At 36.6% G+C, this 17,113-nt stretch overlaps 1 protein-coding gene across 6 annotated transcripts in view; it reads left to right on the forward strand.

Annotated features, from left to right (window-relative positions):
• LOC141437342 (neo-calmodulin-like) overlaps positions 1–17,113 on the forward strand; it is a 327,352-nt gene that overhangs the window by 308,115 nt on the left and 2,124 nt on the right. For 5 of the 6 annotated variants that reach the window (XM_074100637.1, XM_074100638.1, XM_074100635.1 and 2 more), the window contains 4 exons: positions 3,744–3,777; positions 5,019–5,120; positions 14,524–14,659; positions 16,014–16,162. In XM_074100637.1, coding sequence (XP_073956738.1) covers positions 3,744–3,777; positions 5,019–5,120; positions 14,524–14,659; positions 16,014–16,162 — 421 coding nt within the window. Of the gene's footprint in view, positions 1–3,266; positions 3,671–3,743; positions 3,778–5,018; positions 5,121–14,523; positions 14,660–16,013; positions 16,163–17,113 lie in introns of those variants that run through there. The other variant, XM_074100639.1, reaches the window with a different exon arrangement.

Genomic DNA, 17,113 nt, shown 5'->3' on the forward strand with positions numbered 1-17,113 from the left:
CGGCGCGACGAGCGCTTTCTTTGTTGATAGCGTGAATTGACGCAAGGGCGGTTTGATCGCTAACACTGGAACACAAAAGCTTCGTTCGACATGAGCCTTAACTAGAAGCGACCTCTGACGGCAATTAATTTACTGTGGTGATCTGTCTCCAGATGCTAGATATATCACCACAGGATGCTGTGAATCAGATTTATAGTCTCTTCATCTTTGTTGACGTGCTTGAGATACGATGACTTTCAAGTGTATTTGTATTATGTAGGTATAGTTATATCACTTGGCGGGTAAGATTCCCAGTTCAATAGGAGATTATAAAAAAAAATGCAGTTTAAATTGTTTTTAAAATCAAAATGAAGTCTTCTTTCAGTAAAATGGTCTATTTACAATATTTAAGATACTTTCCCTACATGTGGCATGGCTGTGGAACGCCTTTTACGATTTTCAAAGGGGCATTACTATCTATGATACTTGGAATCACAATCGTTTTACCTCTTCTTTCTGTCACACGTTATAACACGAGGGTAGAAAGAGACGGTGAATGGGATCACGAACGTCAGCGCGTTAGACAATACGGCATCAGTCCGTCCACTGGAAGTGGATACAGCATACAGCCGTGGTGGCCAGGATCTTGGACCCAAATCTAGGCTGACACCAGACTGGGTCGGCCGAAGCTCTCATTCCGCGAGGAGGCCTGTGCCCAGCAGTGGGACGTATATAGGCTGGGATAATGAAATGAAAAATATGAAAAAAAAGTGTTCCACTTGGTCCAGGACCTTTACCCATTTAATATTTTAACTCGGGCGTGGAAATGTACGGCGGCGGTTAACGCTCTGTCGCCTTACTGTAATCACTTACTTAAATATACAGTTCAGGGGAAAAGGTAGAGTAGAAAAACTGGAAAATAATCAACTATTATAGTGATCAAAAGATTTGAAACAACGCTTTAAGTAGGTATCAGCTTATTGATCAGTGAATTTCCAGGTTTTTTTTAGTTATGCTAAGGTATTATATAACAAAAGTATTTACCTGTCTCAAAGTAATTATAGTTATTCAACTTGATTATAATACATTTGGAACAGCATTTCTCAAAAATACCGTGCGGTATTTGTCGCGAATGTAATTTCGAAAATCACTCACTCAAAAAAGAACCCCGAACGTTGGGCCAAAATTGTTACGGAATGGGTCCCCTAGTGACGGATACCGTAATAGAGGCAGACCGATGAGGAGATGGAGGGACGACTTAGATGCCTATATAATGTGGGATGGCGGGAGCTCGCCTTTGATAGGCAGGAGTGGAGCAAGAGAGGAGAGGCCTTTGCCCAGCAGTGGGACACAAAAGTAGGCTAGCTAAAAAAAAAGAATTGGCTTAAAGGTCTCGGTATCAAGCCACTAACTGAAAAAAATCAAGGAAATAAAGTCGTTCTAATAGCTCTTAGTTGTTTAGAGTGGTAATGTTAAGATTAAATTTAGAACCGTAGGTGTGAAATTTTTAAATAAATTAAGCACACGGTAAATTCAAAAACCATCAAATAAATACCTATTTATTTACATATAATGCGATCTTAAAGTTACTTTTTTTAAGGTAATTTTTTTTAAATATTGACCTACCTCTAATATCTTATTGGCCAACGTCACACTTCACGATCAGTACTAGCTTCTTTAACTATTCATATAATCTTAAAAGAAATTCTCCAGTAAATTTGACGACTAAAATAATTCAGAATTCAGATACCATTGAGGTTGACTTGCTAAGTATCGCCATCTACAGTGTAAATGACGAATCATTTTAGTTTTCTAACGTTGACATAGATGGCGTGCCTTATAGACTGATACTGGTTTATTGTTTGAAGTCCCTTTATTATATTAATTGTATTATTATTCTTCTAATATGGCAATAAATGACTTTTTTTTCGGAAGTTGGTAAAAACTCAATGTTTCTGATATTCAATAATAATTATTATCGCCGGTAGAGAGACTTTCCTTTTGAATACGTAAATGTTATCTTTCTCGTTTTCATCGCTTTTTTTATTTATATTTTCTCCGTCCATACAAAAAACTATAAAATATTGCCTCGTCCTAAATAGAGACGATCATCTCATGTTATCTCTTTATTCACAAGACACCATTTTCTCCTTTTTCCTTTTCGATTTCCGACTTTCCTGTAGTTTTCTATGTATTCAGCCTAGTATCCATAGTACAAGCTTTGCTTAGTTTGGGAAGTGTCCCATGATATTTATTTATTAACATATGTACAATGTCCCATAATTTTGAAAACTACTGCTTAAAAAAATGCTTTGCATATACAATTAATTAGTAATTAGGGCATGGCAATATCTCTACCCTAGCCAAAATAAATGAGATCATTATAGAAATGTCAAGTTACATCACTATCTGTATTCTGTTTACGGACGCCATGTTTGATGAGTCAATAATTTTCCCGCCAAAACCAGCTGCAGCGTTCCAGTTGCCAACATCGAGAAAATCTATTATGGTGCGGCTACAATAGCCGCAGCTTGGATAAATTTTAACGACTGGTGTGATACTGATAATAATAGGGATGTTATGTTTTAGTTTTATAAGTTTTTTTTTTATTATAAAGCTTTGATGTATTTTGATTTGACCGAAGTAGATAAAATGACAAATAATAATTTAATAGAATATTTTCATTTATCTGCTCCCTTTTTATGAACAAAAAAGTTTTTCAAAAATTACAATGCTCTACATTTCACAAAAAAGTTGTTTGGATTTATATAAAAAAAATACAAAGTAAAGCAAAAAATGACAACCTAATGCTACCAAAGTTAATGAACGAAAAATTAGATAAAAAGTTTTTGTGTTAAAATTTTCATTTTTAGTACAAAAGCTTTTTTTTACTGACGCTTTTTTACTGAAAAGCTTTTTGTGACTGTATTTTCATTGTCATACTACCAAATTTAAATTCGATGCCATTTACCGATGAGGAGTTCCATCCTACAGAGACGATCCTGGCTGGACCACCTGTATGGATGCCGATGCTCGATGGATGCTGGATGTCACTGCCAGGTTATTGTATTATCACCAGATTTACATAAGTATGCCAAATTTCATGTCAATTCGACCACTGGAAGTGGGTCAAATTCAACTTTCAAGATTTGACCCGCACATACATAGATCTATACATTACATTAAACATTATACAAAGCTTTAAAAATAAAACTCGCATGAGTTTCTAAGCACACTGTCGAACGAACCGTTTAGTGTTGGATCATTATAGCGCGCAAAATGTAATTTAAATATAGAAGAGGCGAACCTGACAATCTTCCGTCGCGCGTGTCATTACTGGCTAGTACGTTCGACGTTTGAAATTTAAAAACAAAATATTATTACAAAATTAAGCAGCCAGTGTTAAAAAAAAAGTGAAATCAGACTTTTAAATTAGTTTGTTTTCTGCACAAAAAAAGGGTCAGATCAGAAGCGTTTTGAAATGTAAAAGTTTCTTCGATATTGGAAAAGGTCTTTGCTGTAAAAGTTTCGAGCTGGTGAAAAATTGTTCGCGTGTGAAAATATATTTTTTATTTATTTACGTGATTGTGAAATGGCGAGAGCGAAGGCAGCGGGGACGGACGACTTGTATAATAAAGAATATAGGCGATTAAGAAGACTAACAAGTGATTTAGCTATAAGACAAGTTTCTGTGGGTATTTTTAAGGTGCAATTTTTTTATTGAGTTTGGAATGTAAAATTAATTTTCATTATCGTCTTTTCAGTCCGAATATGGCCTTACGGAGGAACAAGTTGCAGGTATGTTTTACTTCTAAATAAATAAAATTCGAGAGTACAATGTTTTTGATTAATTATGGCCGAGTCTAACAATAGTTTTCTAACTTAAATTATTTTTATGTACCTAATTGTGAATTTTAATTAAATGGAAGCGTGTTATACTTTTTTTAAATGCTTTTTCAGTATAATTTTTTTATGTACATAATCATTATTATCTTCCAATAGCTTACATGAATTTTGTAAAACTAGTCAAAATTTCAAAAATCATGATGCTATGTCTGGTTGTAGGCATTCCATTTATCCATGACCATCATTTTTCAAATCACTCTTTAAAATTATCACAGTTTGTTTTCAAAGCATGCTCGGTACTAACGACATAATAATACCGCTTCAAAACGACATAATTCCACTTCTTGCACTTTAATTTTAGATCTTATATGTTTGCCCACAAGGTTTAGATTAAAGCTATTTGTAGTGTGTTTTCTACTGTTCTTTAATATACCATTCCAAATCAATTGGCTAATGGGCTTTTGTTTGAAACATGGCTTTGTTTTATAAACTGTGGTATGAAAGTGATAAATGTACAATGAACATCAAAAAAGCAATCTATCTATCTATCTAATACCTTTAAACGAGCAATTCTTGTATACGTATATATATTTCGGGGATCTCGGAAACGGCTCCAACGATTTCGATGTAATTTGGTTGTAGGTAGGGGTTTACGGAAATTAAAAATCGATTTAGTTTGGTCCTATCTCTGGGAAACCGCTTGTTATCGAGTTTTAACCCGAGCTAAGCTCGGTCGCCCAGGTACTAATTATTATGTGAAAGATGGCAGCCATGTAAATATAGCAGAGTATCCATAGGATTATTTTGAAGAATCTTATGCGACTGATATTTGACAACCACATACATACAAACCTTTTGTTGAAGGAATTTCAAGGTTTTTGTTACCGTAAATTAAACATGGTATTTTTTTAATAATATTTCATTTACTGGTCATATAATATTTGAAGTTCATAATGAAGTAAATAAATACTAAAATATAAAAAAAACATGCTTTCTTCTGGCCTAAAACGGCTTCTTACAAATAGATATACTCAAATTAAAATAACTAGCTTTTTCTAACTCTAACTCAAGGTTGATAAAGTGTTACAGAAACGTCTTTGATTTTAATTGCGTCATAACATCTTCTTATCACGAAAGTCTAAATAACACTTACCCCATAAGTTTACTAACCTGTCGGTTATGTAACATTGCAGAATTCAAAGAAGCCTTCATGCTGTTCGACAAGGATGAAGACGGAACCATTACGATGGCAGAGCTGGGAGTCGTGATGCGGTCTCTGGGCCAAAGACCTTCAGGTCAGTATAAACTCATTATTGTCACAAGGAACATTACTAAGGCACGTCTTTCAAATTACATTTCAATAGAATCTGTCAATTTTCTAGACATTTAAGACACCCTAACAGGGGCACACTTAAAATTATGTATGTCCCTGTTGATGTGATTATAATCTAAATGGAATCAATAGAGAGAGAAGAATACAAGTCACATCAGCAACACCCAGATAAGAAGAAGAAGAAGATTGATTTATTTGCCAACATGAATAATACAGGGTAGGCACACAGAATACAAATAAACAATAAACTAATATAGAATGTGTTTGCCAGTCCCTTGCATTGTGTGACAAAAGGAATAGGCTCACCCGGATAACCCGGTGTTTGTATTAGTGGGCTGGAAGTATCTATAGGATTGTCAGATTCTATTGAAATGGAGACTAAATTGGCTTATGCTAGAACTTTCTGGAGTTTAAAACTATAAACAGATGGATTTCCAATATCATTTGTGCAAAAATCCCGCAGGGCTCAGTCTTCGGCCTTTCACTACTTTAAACAACCGGATGGCTAAGTGGTTAGAGAACCTGACTACGAAACCTGAGGTCCCGGGTTCGATTCCCGGCCGGAGCAGATATTTGTATGAATAATACGAATTTTTGTTCTCGGGTCTTGGATGTTTAATATGTACTTAACACACACACACAAACATCACGCCTGTATTCCCAAATGGGGTAGGCAGAGCACACGAAACGTTACTGCTTCGAAGCCACTTTTAGCAATTTTAAGGTTTTGAGTTTGACAAAAACGGTACAATAGTGACAGGTTGCTATACTTAAGTATGTATTTATCTATATAAGTTGCCTAATATCTGTAGTAGGTACAAGCTTTACTTAGTTTGGGACTAGGTCAATTGGTGTCAAGTGTCCCATGATATTTATTTTTGTTATTTAATTAGATTATCTTGCTATATATTATTATGTATTTAATATGCTTCATGAAATAGGAAGGTTGTTATTCCAGGCCTTTGCGGTAAAGAGCCGCAACGATATTACGTTACCAACAACAACATTACTCAAATTACTTCATAAAATCGGTAGAGATGAACTTTGAAGTCTTCATTAAATGTTCCAAGACTTGTTGGAACTTAAATTGTAAGGGACGTATGTAGCGTGTCCTTGTCTAACTTACTTAAAATGAGTATGTACTTAGAAGTTCGGTTCTGGTACCGCGGCACACTTGCTCGCTCAGTTCGTGCGCTGTTGATCGCAATTCTACCTAACACTCCTTTTCGCTAACGCTCGTCATTGCACCTAACTATATTTTAATACCATGATAAATCTGCTAATTGTGTTTCGATGAAGAGTTGTTCGGTCAACTGAAACAATTACGAAATAAACATGACTAAGCAAAAGTGCCTAACGCTACTCTGCGTATCGACTACTCGGCAAAACAAATAATAAGCGTAACGAAATTATACCAAACTTTATTCGCCCAAAAGAAAGGTCTGCCAATAGTTGTCTGCGAAACAAAAATCTACGTAAATAAACTCGATGAAACGAGAGGTTACCGGTATTTTACAAGATTTTATTTAACTTGCAATGTATGAGTGGGTAATGTAGTTTGGATGACAATGCAAGTACAGTCAACAAAAAGTACAGTTAGCAAAAAAGCTTGTATCAAAAATTTTTTTTTAAATAAAACTTATTCTTATAATAAGAGAATTTTATAGCCGTGTATAAAATGAAAACAAGACAATTACGCTCAGACGCGGGCTCGAAACGTTGGGATTATAGCAGAATATTATGTCGAGAACCCTTGCCAAGTGAGACGCTAATATTAACAAGTCTATTTATAAGTCGCAAACAATGATTATTGAAGTGAAAAGTTTAGTTTATTTGTGTTTATTTGAAGATACAATATTAAATTCCGGAGATTGTTGAGATGTGCGAATATCGCTTGCTTCCTAGAGAAACTCTCGACAGATACATTGTGGTCTTCATTTGGGTACAGTCGAGGTCGAAAATATCTTTACACTTTAATACCATGTCACTATAAGTCTTTTGACAATTTTATACAAAAAATATCAAACATAGAGTGACAGGCGACAAGGCAGTAAAGTGCAAAGATCATCTTTGACCTCGAATGTACGTCGTATATTTAGGGTCCACGGAAAGGAAACATGCCTAGTCATCTTTTTTTTAACTTGCGATTTTAATATCAAAATGTAGAGCTCGCAAAGTGCTATGACTTACCATTGAAACAAATAATCTGAAAACAATATAAAATATTTTTTTTTTACTTTAAAATAAATAGTAGGTAACCATTTATAGTAATTGTTAGTGATGACTAACTTTCAAACCGCTAACTCAAAAAGTTACGTAGGTGACTAGACACGTTCTTTATTTTTTATAGTATGTGGGATTTTATATCTCTTAACTTTCTGGTTAAGAGTTTTGGTTTTTTTTAATTTTTTTATTTGACTGGATGGCAAACGAGCAAGTGGGTCTCCTGATGGTAAGAGATCACCACCGCCCATAGACACCTGCAATACCAGGGGGATTGCAGATGCGTTGCCAACCTAGAGGCCTAAGATGGAATACCTCAAGTGCCAGTAATTTCACCGGCTGTCTTACTCTCCACACCGAAACACAACAGTGCAAGCTTTGACATGTATATCCCCATCCCGTTGGAAAGTAAAGTAACCTATGCATTATTTCCAAGATCCAGCTATCTGCGTACCAAATCCATACTAATATTATACTTAAATGCGAAAGTGTGTGTTTGTATGTTTGTCCGTCTTTCACATCGAAACGGAGCGACGGATCGACGTGATTTTTGGTATGGAGATAGTTTATGGGCCAGAGAGTGACATATGCTACTTTTGAGTGTCGTGTGTCGTGTCTTGAGGGAACAGCGCCCGTTAACCGAATTCCACGCGGCAGCCGCGGCCAAAAGCTAGTTTTATTTAAATCCGTCCATAAGTTTGAGTGTAAAATACACACACTCAGAAACTGTTACAATAAATACTCGTATTTATTTAGGTAGCTACTTTTTAGGTAGTTTTTCGGGATAAAAAGTAGCATATGTCACTCTCTGGCCCATAAACTATCTAAATAAAATGTATTTAATTTAATTTTTATTAAATAAATTATAGCAACGGAGAAAACAATAAATAACGGAGAATACAAAATCTCAAAATGGTACGAAAATAAACTAAATGAATGGTTATAGTTATTTTTTTCAAGATTTAATTTATTTATTCATGTCAAGAAAACAAATAATACAGATGAAAAAAAAACTTAACTTAAGAAGTTCTTAAGCCTAGTCAAAAAGCCCCCTCGAGTTGTCCCTGACGCAAAGGTATCCATCAAACTGGCCGCGTTATCACGCTGAATGGTAGTTAATATCACGGTTTATAGGTAATAGTTATACCTAGTCTCATTCTGAGAGCCCTATATAAAGCAATGGAGCGTAGGTTGGTATGTAATGATGATGATAATGAAACGGTTATAAATTACGCTAAACGAGAAAATGTAAATAAATACGTCAGTGTTGACTAGATACATGCGGACGTTTTTATTTTTGTGTGTTGGTGTGTGATTGGTCCGTAACTATTGAACACATAGTAAGATGACCTTGTTCTATTCAACGAGTTTATAAAAAATAGTCGACTATTAAATGAAACATTTTCGTTAGTATAATATTAATTTTAATATTCTACTCATTCACAACTTCTTATCCATAGTAAAGAATTAATCAATAAATAATAATAATAATTTGAATCGCTCTAGGGGATACAAAAAAAAAGATCAACAAGATGTTTATTAGTTCAGGAATATGAATTGGTAACTTGTTTATGTACTTAGTGAAGCTAACAGATGGTCAATTCATATTTCCTGAACTATAACACTGATAAACGTCATCATCATCATCATCGTGTCAGCCGAAAGACGTCCACTGCTGGACAAAGGCCACCCCCAAGGCTCTCCACTCAGACCGGTCTTGTGCTTTCCGTATCCACCACGATCCCGTGATCTTAACCAGGTCGTCGCTCCATCTTGTTGGAGGCCTTCCGACAGCTCGTCTCTCGGTCTGTGGACTCCATTTGAGAACCTTCTGACCCCATCGGCCATCAGTCCTGCAAGCGATGTGTACCTTCCACTGCCACTTCAGTTTCGCAATTCTTCGGGCTATGTCGGTAACCTATGTCGGTGGGCTATGTGGACTGATAAACTTATCAGAAATTGATTTTCAAAAAGCGTTTTCAAATAAAAAGACAAGTCAAGATTATGCACCTTATTTATAGATAAAGCAAATGCTAATCCAGTAAACCTGTAATCTTCCTTCAGTAACAATAACCCAAAAATATAAATTTTCCATCAACCGAAAGAAACCCTTTCAAAATTATCATATTTATTGAACGCCCTTTATTTATTTAAAGGTCCTAAGCGTCCCAAATTCTCATTACATTTATCATATAAAGGATGTTGTAGAATAGCGCTGAATTATTTACTAACCATTGGAGCCTTTGAGGATATCCACTTGAATATAAATGAAAATAAACAAAAGGTAGACATTTCAATTTGTGAGCCACGATGAATGTGATTTCATGAATTTTTACGCGACCTGAATAGGGGGTAGAATAAATAATCGTGCATTTTAACCTAGTGCGACGGATAAGGAGGTAATGTAGTTACTACGATGCGTATCTAGTCGTATAACTTTCGCAAGTCATAATGTAACGTTTTTCCGAATTTTTCTTACCTAATCATAATTTTGTTCTGCCGAACCGTATGTTTTTCTGAAATTTTTAAATGGTCATCCTATAGAAAACTGTAGGTTGGGTTAGGTTTGTTTTATAGTAATTTTCATCAATTAATGGATTTAGAGAAAAAAGACTTATGACATAACGACAAACTTTACATTATGACCTATCTAGGTTTGGTCAATCAGAAAATGAATCATGAATATTTTAACTAATAATAATACAAGCCTTCGTGAGACATAATTTGAATCTTCTGAAAGTTCTCTCGAAAAGATCGAAACTAGTCGGACCGTTTCTGACTTATTTTATTTTAGCCTATGGTTATAAATGCAAAAGTAACTCTCTGTTTGTTTTTTCTATGTGTTAACTTTTCACACTTAGACCGCTCAACCGATTTAGAATATCATCGACATAGATTCAATTTAAAACTCTGAGGAGGACATAAAATATGATAGTTTTATACCGGGAAATTGCATAGTTTTAGCGAGATAGCGATAAACGATTCCTCGCAGATGGAGTCGCGGATAACAGCTGCGAGTAGCGACGTCTGACAGAGTTTTAAAAACAGAATTTGGACCCGCGCGTCTCTTGGTGAATCGTACCGAGCTCACTAAATCCGATTAAACTAAAGATGATCGCTTACATACGCCAACAGTCTTAAAATATCGTCTCAATCGTCTGGCAATAGCGAGTTCTGAGATTTAAGAAAAATGTAAGCATTAATATGTCTGTTAGCGTAACTATTATCAACAAAACACAAAACATTGAAACGCGTTAGTGGATCCGATATCTGATATCGAATCGGACCAACTGAAGCAGACCAACATAACTCATATTATTATGGACACACGACCCGATATTGAATCGGCATCGAATTGAATAATGTGAAAACTTGGCTAGCCTTAGTAATATATTCACCCTGTATAATTATAAATGTAACGCACCTTTAATTATACACAGCTGTAAATATAACACCTAATAACGTTAATTTTGACCTCAGCACCACCCGTTTAAGTACCACGGTGCGAGGAAATGGTGGTACAACCGCGTTTATTGTTCATTGAGTGTGTTAAAAGTTACCGACTAGGCGGCATGCCTATTGGCCACGCAATGAACAGAAAACACTCTGATAAGTCGCCAGTCGCACGAATTCGTGGTCGGGCCGTTATGTAAGCGATCGTTTTTGTTTGAAAGATGTCGAGGGAATAGGTCTTCACCGCAATTGCTTCTTTACGATTTTAGGACTTCAAGAATAAATGTAGTATAATAACCTTTTCACACCTCTCCTTCAGAAAAGTAATTTTTCCTCCCTGACGAGAGGGAGCAAAGTGCAACTTTTCTGTTCAAGGCTTTTCTAAGTGTTTCATTGCAAATGCCATTTTTTAAAGTTGATAATTGTAAAGCCACGCCATTTTCTATGCTGGTTGTTCTTTATCAATATTTAGATTTTTTTTCAAGATTTTTAATGCTCGGTGTGAAAAGTTGTATGAGCCACTCGGGAGCAAAATTATTTTCATCTTGGGCGTTAACACTTGAATCCCTCATTACGCTCAGGATTCTATTGTAGAATCCTTCGCTACATTCTGGATTCAATGTACGCCCTCGCCGTAAATACACCATTTTGCTCCCTTGTGACACAAATAACTATTCTGGGACAAATGAACATTTTATTATTTGACTAATGCTAATTTACAATAAAGAAGTTTTATTGTTTTATTTGCGAAAAATAACTAGATTTAGACCATAATATGACTCTCATCTGGGCTATAACCCTGGATTCTGCCCTAAAATCCATTGGCATTACAATCCTCAAGCGTAACTTCACAATATCCCAATACATCTCAAAATACAATATCCGCATTTCCCTGAACATCGCAAAAGTGACCGCAATATAAATACAATATCAGAATCTCTGAAGGGTTTTATTTCTCCTTTACTTTCCCAAATCATATTACATTGGGGACACCGCAACGGGACGGCGGCCATTTTAATGTTCCATATCCCTATTGTTTTGTTTGTATGTATCCCTGTAATACGAGTAGAATGGTTATGTGGCAGCCGTATGTGAAATGGTTTTGCAGATGTTATAATTATATGTACATCTTTACTGTTATAAAATCCTTGATAATATTATAATAGTATTTTATGCAACCGTTACATAATGAGGGTCCTTAAAACACGAGCGTGGTTTTTTGCAGTATTAGTTAGGCCTTTATCAAAATATTTAAAATTACATTTAGTCACCGAAAATTTATTTTTATTTCTAAACTGATGCACATTTTGTTTAGTGGTTAGAGAACCTGACTACGAAGCTTGAGGTCCCGGGTTCGATTCCCGTGTCGGGCAGATATTTGTATGAAAAATACGAATGTTTGTTCTCGGTCTTGGGTGTTTAATATGTATTTAATTATGTATCTATATAATAATATAATTATATTTATCCGTTGCTTAGTACCCATAACACAAGCTTTGCTAATCTGACTTTATTATTTATTTATTCATCAAGACATACAAATCGAACAAAAAAAAACAACAAACACAAATCAAACAAAAAAAAAAATACAATGAAGTCGGTTAAAAATGAAAACATACTCGATTTTGTGTGTCTCCGCAAAAGTAAAACGGCCGCTGACTCAGCATCAGCATTGTGCTGTGAGTAGAAGTTCGAATTAAATCTTAATTTTTAACCCCCGACGTAAAAAAGAGGGGTGTTATGAGTCAATGTCTGTCTATCAGTCGCTCGATTCTATCTGTCGCTATTTATGCGCGGTTTTTTTACGTGAAAGTAAGTTTATCTGCAGTGGTTCCTATCTTAGCTAATGTTCCTTAAAATCAGTGAAGCCGTTTTTGAGACCTTTAGAATGACAATCTCGGAGGTTTTTCAAGTTTTCTAAATTCGTTATGTTACACTTGGCAATGTTGTGTGGCAGGCAATGATGGAGAGCTGTTACTAAGTGATTATGTTTGAGTAGGCGTTACTTAATACTATAGTGGCCGGCCAACAGATGTTGATGCATTCTTCTTGGCAAAGATGGTTCCTTTTTCCGACAGCCGCTTTAATAAATGGTATATAAATAATAATGAATTTGAGTCATTCTGACAACCGCTATCAATAACAGATTTAACTAACCTAAAAGCGAAAATCGTAGATACCTACTTATTTTTACCCGACTGCCCGAAGGAGGGTTATGTTTTTCGAGCGTATGTACATATATATGTATGTATGTATGCATGTATGTATGAGGGTATGTATGTCCATTTCTTTGGTCCTCGCTGCAGCCTAAACGGCTAGATGGATTTTAACATATGATACCTCATATTCGTCATTGGATTCGTCATTACTGTTGGACTGAGTGACATAGGGTATACAATATTTCAATATGATACGATATTTCAAAAAATATGGTGGAGGAACGAAAAAATATATTATGTATTGTAACAATATGGGTATCAAATGAAAGCTAATAATTAGCCCATTCTAAATATATACTGAGCGGCAAAAATTTGGCCCACAAATGTATGCAGAATCAGTAATTTTGTATAAAGGGTGGCCAAATTTTGTGCCTTTTACTAACTTGTACTTTAATCTAACATTTCACATAAATATCAAAAAAGTGTAAAATAAAACATTAGATTTAGGGGCTGTTTCACCATCCATTGATTAGTGTTAACTGGCGGTTAGGTGTGATGCCGTCTCTATTTGTTTTGTTCGAATAGACGGAGACGGCATCACATTTAACCGTCGGTTAACGCTAATCAATGGATGGTGAAACCGCCCCTTAATTTAAAAAATCAAAAAAGCCGACTGCCTAAACTAAAAGGAAAAATAAGTGTAGTGGTCTAGAACTCGGTCAAGAAGCTCATTTAAGGTTCAATCTCGCTCGGCTTCGGCTCGATTTTAATGAAAATTTTCACTTTAAAGTTGAATATTTCGCAAACAAATCACTGAATCGAGAAATCGTCATTGCAAACCCGTAATGGTTTTATAAGACCTATCCAACGATACCCCACCCTATAGGTTGGATGACAAAAAAATCAGCCCCCACTTTACGTCTATGGGATACGTGCCCTAAAAAAAATGTTTTTTTTTTTTTTAATTTATTGTACCATTTTGTCGGCATAGTTTACATATATATCCGTGAAAAATTACAGCTTTCTAGCATTGATAGTCCCTGAGCAAAGCCGCGGACGGACGGACAGACAGACAGACATGACGAAACTATAAGGGTTCCGTGTTGCCATTTTGGCTCCGGAACCCTAAAAAAGAATAAAAATATTTTCTTTACTCCTTTCAAAGAGTCCTTTGATTCTCAAGTTTTCATCACTCATCCCAGCCTATATACGTCCCACTGCAGGGCACAGGCCTCCCCTCAGAATGAGAGGGCTTGGGCATTAGTTCCCACGCGGCCCCAGTGCGGATTGGGAACTTCACACACACCATTGAATTGCTTCGCAGGTTTGTGCAGGTTTCCTCACGATGTTTTCCTTCACCGTAAAGCTCGTGGTAAATTTCAAATGTAATCCGCACATGAATTTCGAAAAACTCAGAGGTGCGAGCCGGGGTTTGAACCCACGATCCTCTGCTTGAGAGGCCATAGGTCAAACCACTCTGCCACCACGGCTTAGGTCTCAAGTTTTATAAAAGATATTTTTACGTTACAGAAACGGAGCTGAGGGACATGGTTAAAGAAGTGGACCAAGACGGCAACGGCACCATCGAATTTAACGAGTTTCTGCAGATGATGTCTAAGAAGATGCGTGGTGCCGACGGTGAGGACGAGCTAAGAGAGGCTTTCAGGTCAGTACCTAGGTATTTTTTACATAACCTAAGCTACCTATAGATAGTGTTCCACTACTGGACAAAGGCCTCCTCTCTTGATCTCCATAAGTCCCTTTCTTACGCTATGTCCGGCCTGACCTTTGCGTCCATGTCTAAATCGTCTCACCATTTCCTTCTCGATTTGCCTCAGCCCCGCTGGTCCGGAACTCACAAGTGACAATGGACTGTCAAGTATTCTATATAGAAAAGAACGTTTATTTGGAAAAAATACCACCCTTCACCCCCGTCGCTAATATGTTTCTACCCAAATTCGCTAGAATGTATGACGATAACGGCTAAAGCATTACAATTTCATTCGCGTACTTTACCGACCTTGCTTACAATCATCATCCCAGCCTATATACGTCCCACTGCGGGGCACAGGCCTCCTCTCGGAATGAGAGGGCGTGGGCATTAGTTCCCACGCGGCCCCAGTGCGGGTTGGGAACTTCACACACACCGTTGAATTGCTTCGCAGGTTTGTTGTGCAGGTTTCCTCTCGATGTTATCCTTCACCGTAAAGCTCGTGCGAGCCGGGGTTTGAACCCACGATCCTCTGCTTGAGAGGCCATAGGTCAAACCACTCGGCCACCACGGCTCCACTTGCTCGGCTTGCTTACAATATCGAAAAGAAAATTGGCAAAAAACCGAATGCCACGTCTTGACTGAGTATCATCTAAAACAGTCTATTAAAGAACCAAGGTTGACTGAATAGACTGTTCTTGAATCAATGAGATTCTCTACATCTTCAATCTTACTTACTTTCTCTTCACCGCGAGTTGATAAAAAAATAAGGTCTAATAAACCAAAAGTTCATAAACTCATTGAAAATGTTTAAAACATAATTTTTTAATAATTAGTATAACTGTATAAAACAGAAAATAACACGTAAATAAACAAAGATACACTCGAAGTGCATTCCTAAATAGTATAGTACGGTCGCTCAGCGTTTGATAAGAACTGCGTGCCTGACCCTGTGGTTGGCTGTTGGTTTTCCAAATTAAAAGATTTTTATTTTTTCATTTATTTTATACTATGAAGTGCAAAATTCGAACTTCGAATCTTGCCGTCCCGCTGACGCTTATATTATTTCATACGAGAGTGAAAAGGAGCGTGAAAGTTTTCGATTTGCGTAGTAGCCCCCCTGGTTCTACGAAACTCAGTTTCACAGTGTATTACTACGCTCGTCATACAATTTGAGATAATTAGCGGCAATCGCTATCCCGAGATGTTATTTTTTCATCTACTCTTGTCGAATAGACTTTCATCATATGAGACAGAGATCAATCGCTGGTAAAGCTTTCATTAAAAAAAAACCTGCGGTTCATTTCAGGGTATTTGACAAGAACAATGACGGTCTAATTTCGTCGGTGGAGCTTCGCCACGTCATGACGAACTTGGGAGAGAGGCTCAGCGAGGAAGAGGTGGACGACATGATTCGAGAGGCTGATCTGGACGGTGACGGCATGGTTAACTACGACGGTGAGCTGTACTCTTAATGAAATAATTATAAACACTTACCCCCTTATTCATAAACGACAATCAAACCTATTTTAGTTAAAATGCCGCTAAAATTCGTTTGTCCTTATCTGTCACTTCGACATTTGTATTTGTTAGAAAGGGACAAAGCATTTGTTAGTTAACATAGGCTTGTTAAGTTTTATGAATAAGGCTGTTAGCGTTTAGCCGGAGCTTTGCACGCGTAAATCATTAGATACAGCAGTTGAATTGAAATTCCGGGATTTTATTAAATTCTCGTGGGAATTCCCTAAAATTACATCGTGGTTTTCATTGACGTTAAATTTAAAACACCCGTTCCAAATTTCATGAGTCTAAACCCAGCGGTTGTTGTTTCGTAATTTTATCCCTATCCCGTGGGAATATCGGGATAAAAAGTAGCCTATGTGTTATCCCAGATGTCCAGCTATCTACATACCAAATTTCATGACTCTAAGCCCAGCGGTTATTACTTCGAGATTTTATCCCTATCCCGTGGGAATATCGGGATAAAAAGTAGCCTATGTGTTATTCCAGACGTACAGCTATCCCAGATGTCCAGCTACCTACATTCCAAATTTCATGACTCTAAGCCCAGCGGTTGTTATTTAGAGATCCCGTGGGAATATCGGAATAAAAAATGTCCTATGTTTTAATCCAGGACATAAAATAACTTTTTGCCAAATTTCATCTAAATCCATCCAGCCGTTTCGGCGTGAAGAAGTACCAAACATACTCACTCACAAACTTTCACATTTATAATATTAGTAGGATTACTTTGCTCTCCCGTGACCTAAACCCAAGTTTAGACTTGCAAGAAAAATCGTGCAAGTTGCATTACATTGTGGCGCTCGATTGACCACTACAAACTCGTTGCTTTACAGCCTCACAATGCAATGCAACTTGCACGATTTTTCTTGCAAGTCTAAACTTGGC

The sequence above is a fragment of the Choristoneura fumiferana genome, chromosome 17, assembly GCF_025370935.1.
Source record: "Choristoneura fumiferana chromosome 17, NRCan_CFum_1, whole genome shotgun sequence".
NCBI lineage: Eukaryota > Metazoa > Arthropoda > Insecta > Lepidoptera > Tortricidae > Choristoneura > Choristoneura fumiferana.